A 6,000-nucleotide genomic window follows, 5' to 3' on the forward strand; every position below is an offset into this window, starting at 1 on the left:
CCTCTCATTAAAAAAATTTTGGAACCCCTTCAAGCTTGGACTCGGGCCAACAGGTGACCCCCCCCCCCCCATGCCCTTCCCTGCTTACAACCCTCCATCCCTTTTGTATACCCATATTTTAACAATGACCCTCACTGAAATCAGAACCCTTTCCTGTAAGCTCTTTGCGAATTTTGCCATCAGTTGGTTGTTGATCTTGATTTGCTTTTGGCATGAGTGACTTCCAACACCAACATTGTCAGCGGTTAATGAAATTTCTGACATGTGTAGTGTTAGTGTACATATATTTATTTGGGATATAATTGAAAAGTTAAAATTCATTGCATGCTAAATTGGGTATTTGAATGCAACAAAGACTTTAAAATTTAGTTAAAACAGAGTTGGAAAACCCCCGCTTTTTTTTGGTTTAAACCGGGTTTGTTTGGTTTAAACTTTAATTGTAAGAATAACAATTTTATTTTGGAAATTCATGAATATTTAATGATTTAATTGTTAATGAATGTTTAATATTCACATTTGTATTTAATTACTTGATGAATAATTAAATAATTAAAGCAAAATCATCTAATTTCAGTTCCTCATAAGTTCTATAAGAGAAATATTGTCTGAAAATTTTTAAATACTAAAAAAGTAATCTAAAATTAATAAATAGCCCTTGGCACAAATGAATAATCAAAGAAATAATTTGCGGTGGGAGTTGAGACATAATTATAAATAACCAAGAATAAAATCTTGTAAATCATTTTTCTCATAATTATAGCTTTCTACGATAAATATATAAACAAAAGTGAAATTAAAATCAAGTATTCTAAAGATAAAAAGTATTTTGAAGTATCTACAAATGAATCACAAGTCTGGTGTACCTTACACAATTTTAAAAATCAAAAGACCAACACATATTTTTTAAAAGATTTTAAAAAAGTTACAGAAAATGGAATAATTTACTTTATTAAGAGGATTTATACAAATAGGGCAAAGGAGGCGGTGAGAAGCAAAGGAAAGTAAATGAACATTTTCAAGTTTTTAGTAAAACACGTTTATATATAATGTCTAAGGCATGATTTTATCGAAATTTTTTTCTAAATCATGCTGTACAGCAGCACTTACCTGGGCTACTAGTACTATCATCTCCCGCCCTAATACAGACGAGAGGCTCCCCTACTACTTGTACTGGTTATCTCCAAATTTTTAATTTTGCCACTTACATCCCTTTGCTTCTCACTGCCTCAAAAAGGCTTCAAAAAATCATTATGTTTTTCATTGTAAACATTTTTTCTTGTGATTCAATGCGTTTAGTAATTCAATTTCTTTTTTAAAAAACTCATTTCAAGTAAAACCCTCAAATAAAAAGACAAGTTCTGAAGTTTTTTTTCTAACAAACATTATTGCATTAATTTAAGAAAGAAAAGAAAAACTATTGAGCAAATTTACATTACATTAAAAATAAAAATAAAAAAAGTTCTCAAATTTATTAATATGTAATATTTATCTCTGAAGCTTTTCTAGTTACTTTGCATTAATTGGATTTTACACCTTCCAATCACATGTAAAATTTATAGAACCATTTTGGGGAAAAAACGATTTTAGTTTTTCAAAAAACTATTTTCAAAAAAAAAAAAAAAAAACCTTAAAAAAACACTTGGTTTAAACCGAACAACCCTGAGTTAAAATAAAATCAGAAAAATGTCCAGGTTTAGATTCGCAGATTTTGAATGTCCCGATATTACAGGTTGAACTGTATATGTTACTTACTTTATGAGCAGCTCCTCTATGTTGAGCAATTTTTCGTGTTGACCGGCAAGAACCATCTGATGATAACTCTCCAATACGTACTTGTCCATCTCGAGCACAGCTCACAATGTAGCAATCTCTACTCAACGGCATGAACTTTGCCTAGATAATTAAGTCAAAATCAAATTGAAGCTTGAAAAAAAAATTGCAAAACACAACCACTAATAATTAGCACTATCTAATAGCAAATAAAACAAAAAAAGGGGGAGGGGGGAGAGGGAAAAAGAAAAGAAAAAATGCATGAGAAAAGTCTCTGCATCACTAAAAAAAATCTTTTATGAAGGTTTAAGAGACTGAAGAGATATGAGAGAAATTTGTTACTTTCTACAAGGCCTGTGAAAGAAATTCTGGGCCCATGAGCACCTATAGGGGCAGTCAGCACTTGTTAAAATGTAGAGATGGTTCTGGCACAAATAGCATTGAAGTAGAAGTTGGTTAATTTAATATTTGGTTTAATTTAATACCCTATATTGATCTTTACTTTTTATGTTTTTCATTAAAAACACATATGCAAATAAGTTCCAATATTGTAACACTAGTTGTTTTCACAATGCCGAACAACGTACCTTGGGCACAAGTCAGGCAGGTTCACCTTAAAAAGTTCTATTAAAAATTGACTAAAAAATTTTAATTAATTAAGCACTTTTGAAAACATATGTGATGATGAGAAATATTTTATGAAACTAATAGTAGAAAATCAAACCGCTCATTGAATGTTTTGATGAGATAAAATGTGAAAAATGTAAAAGCAGACCAGCAGGCCCGGCTCTCCTTCTGCAGTAGGGTGGATTGCCCTTGCATGGTGAAAAAAAAAAAAAACTGTCAATCCAAATCTACCTATGCAGAAAAGATGTTAATGTCTTAGAGATTAAGAAAACATAAATTTAAAAAAATTGATTTCAAAATTTGTTCTGCCACAAAAGATTGATTTTCGGGAAAAAAATACTGAAAATCGCTTAGTTTTGATTAGATATTTTTTGATTTAAAAAAATATTTTCCTACAGTTAAAATGCTCAAAAATGATCATTATTGATTACTGAGTAATGAGTGTTGAGTAGTATTAAATGTTTTGCAATATTTCATCTCTTAAATACTCTCTTTCCGGCTATGGGAATATCGGACACATGTCTAAATCTTGGACATCTGGAAACACGTAAATTTCTTGTTATCCGTTGATGAGATAGATGTAACAAAGTTTATTATAATCGGTTGTTAAGGGGTTATTGTTAAGGGAATTTCGGTCAACACAGGAGTCAAAAGAGGTATTATTTGAAACATAAAACTGATCCTGAAGCTTCCACAGCAATGGATTCTGTGCAGTTATACATGAATGAGCTTTCAATGCGCCATCTTTTCAATCATGTAGATCGAACTACGCTTGGTCACAGAAGTTTCACTGGCAAAATAGGAAAATTGTTGACAGGATGCGAGAAGCTACTTGTAGTTGCATTTGTGCCTATAGAATGCATGCGATGTGAAGTGACCAACAAAACAGATCTAAGCACTGATCAACAGTATGTAATGGAAATTTTTGAAGACCTCAACTCCGGATATCGCAGTGAAAATCTGCTCAAAAGAAACCCTGGAAATGTTTGCCACTCAAGCTAGCTCACACTACAAACAGAATTCTGAGACTCTATATAGCTTATCATAATCCATTTGAAACATATGTGAAATTAACTACATTCATTGTAAAAGTTAGGTGGTTCAAGATCAAAACAAAACCTTCAGTCACCTAAGGTGAGCAGCATTTTTATTAAACAATCACTTTCGTGCTATTTTTCAAGAGATTTGAAGGAAGTTATTGACACTGTAATGGCTTTTTTGGTCAATGAGAAAATGTACTGATTATAATGCTAGCCGATGACAGATGTAATTGTTGTTGCACGCCCCCTAGGCCAGCAGTGCCAGACCAGGTCCATAATATCATACACCCTCAAAAAATTCAACTTTGTTAAATTATCCTCCATTAAATCCTGTTTCGAGAGATCCAATCATGCGAGCATGTGTTCTGGTGAAACCTGATCAGAACAGTTGGAACAGATTTCAAAGTTCTTGGTTTCCTCGGAAAATTTTATTGATTTAAGATGACCACTTTGAAGGCTGGCAAGAATAGTTTGATCCTGTCTATTAAAAACCAGAGCCAGGGATCCTCCCGAATGAGAACTTTGATATCAATGGTGCTCTGGAGGGGAGGAGGGGGGTTGCAGGTCAGTGCACTTTTTTTTTATTATAAAATATACTTATTTGTGAATGATAATATATGTATTAAATAACATAATTTGAGCTTTAATACTCATTACAATAAACTCTTATTCTAATATGAAAAACATATTGATACATTCTGAATATTGTTTCATAAATGATCTAGATATAATGCCAAAACCTATATGACGCAATTAATCTCTAGCTTCAAAAGGCGTGTGTTATACTGGTCTTCCACCGTATTTAAAAGTACATGTTTCACATAAAAAGTTATGTGATTAGTGAAAAAAAAAGAATGAAAAAAGGCTAGTGAAACTTACCTGAAATACATTACTTCTATGACCACTGCTATATTCAATCAATGGTTCTGATATAGTCCAATCCCAAATAATTATGCTTAAGTCATCTGATCCACTAGCAAGTTTTGTACCACTTGCATTGAAATTCAAAGCATTTACACATCCATCATGTTTCTTCATTTTGTACATAAGCTCTAAACGTTCAACAACATGAAGACTACCATAACAGTCATACCTGAAGAGATCTGGCGAATATTTAGAAGAATTACCATATTGCCGAGATATGAAAGATTTGGGAACAAACCAATTATGCTTTGGTTTAGGTGTCAATGGAGTAGGATCGTATTTCAAAGCATCTCTTGCTTTCTTTTTAGCCACTTTTTGAGGCTCAACTTCGTCAAAGTCACTATCTGCATCAGAACTTGAAGTAGTCAGTGGTTTAAGACAACTTGCACCAGTTGACTGACTATCACTTTTAGATGTTGATGCACCTTCTTTTGAACTGACAGCTGAACTATCGGAATTCTTATTTTGCGCTGCAGTTCTTTCTTCTGAATTGTTTAATTGAGAATCATCAGTCAAATCTTTTTCTTTATGATCTTGTTGCTCTGATTCTATGATGCTAACATCAAGATTACCTGAATCAGGACTATTTGGCTCAGAATGCTTTTCACTCCTTATTGAGCTAGTAATTTTATCTTCCAAATTGACACTGGCTTCATTATCATCCGAACTTTCACTTTCCGGAACAACATTGATTCCACTATCATCTTTCTTCATTCTTTTACCACTCATTGCTCCGTTGGAAGACGTTTGTTTACCTCCTTCAGCAGAATCACAAAGATTTGATGGCTCAAAATTAGTGGACCTTTTTGATTTACTCGACATACTACATCTGACGTCCATCCTGCATTGCAATTTTTCCCATGTTGAACATTGAAATCATCTAAAATTAAATGAATAAAAATTATTAGAAGGTAAAATATAAAAAAAGCTGTAGAGACAATATACAAACTAAGTAGAGTGCAACATGATCTGGATCTAGTTAAGTCTCAAGACTGTGTTTTCTTTCTTCCTGATGTCTTAATAATTTGCTGCAAAAAATACTTCATGTAGATTGACTCTTTCTCTCTATATAGTAGAGAGCCAAAAATTCACATAGCTTGGGACCAGAACCAGAGCTCAGGCAGAGTTTCCGAATTTGGCAAATTGTTTCATGCGATTCAAAGAAAAGAATATCCCAGCATATATTGACATAATAGCAACTTATTCTTAAAAGACCCAATGTCTGTTCAGGAAGTGGAACTTTTATATTTAAAGATATTATTTTATACCACTTTTGTTAACTTCAAACTGCATTAATTTTCCCATGAATATTCATAATTTTTCTTTTGAGCTTTAAAATGTAATGTTGTATACTAAAGGTTGATGCTTATTGCAGTTTTTGATTGAAGATCGTTTATCAATTAAAATAAATTATATTCGGTGAGTTCCAAGTGTAACAGAAAGGACATCAGACACAGGTTTTGCTTCAAAAAAAAAATACATAACACTTTCTAAGACAAAAAATACAAATAAATCTGTCATTTCAAAGAACAATGCTTAATAACAAGACAAGAACTATAATTTTTGTATAAGTCTGTGAAATGGAGATCTTTAAAAAAGAAACTCTTATTTTTTTTCCTAAATCAGAATGCTTTAAAGT

General features: G+C 32.2%; 1 protein-coding gene across 1 annotated transcript in view; it reads right to left on the reverse strand.

The window, feature by feature from the left end:
- Nucleotides 1–5,242, reverse strand: part of LOC129232075 (DDB1- and CUL4-associated factor 8-like) — a 56,140-nt gene extending 50,898 nt beyond the window's left edge. The window contains 2 exon segments of the mRNA XM_054866311.1: nt 1,753–1,893; nt 4,317–5,242. Coding sequence (XP_054722286.1) covers nt 1,753–1,893; nt 4,317–5,201 — 1,026 coding nt within the window. The 5' untranslated portion in view covers nt 5,202–5,242.
- Between the last annotated feature and the right edge of the window lie 758 nt (nt 5,243–6,000).

Source organism: Uloborus diversus, unplaced genomic scaffold (assembly GCF_026930045.1).
Source record: "Uloborus diversus isolate 005 unplaced genomic scaffold, Udiv.v.3.1 scaffold_1042, whole genome shotgun sequence".
Taxonomy (NCBI): domain Eukaryota; kingdom Metazoa; phylum Arthropoda; class Arachnida; order Araneae; family Uloboridae; genus Uloborus; species Uloborus diversus.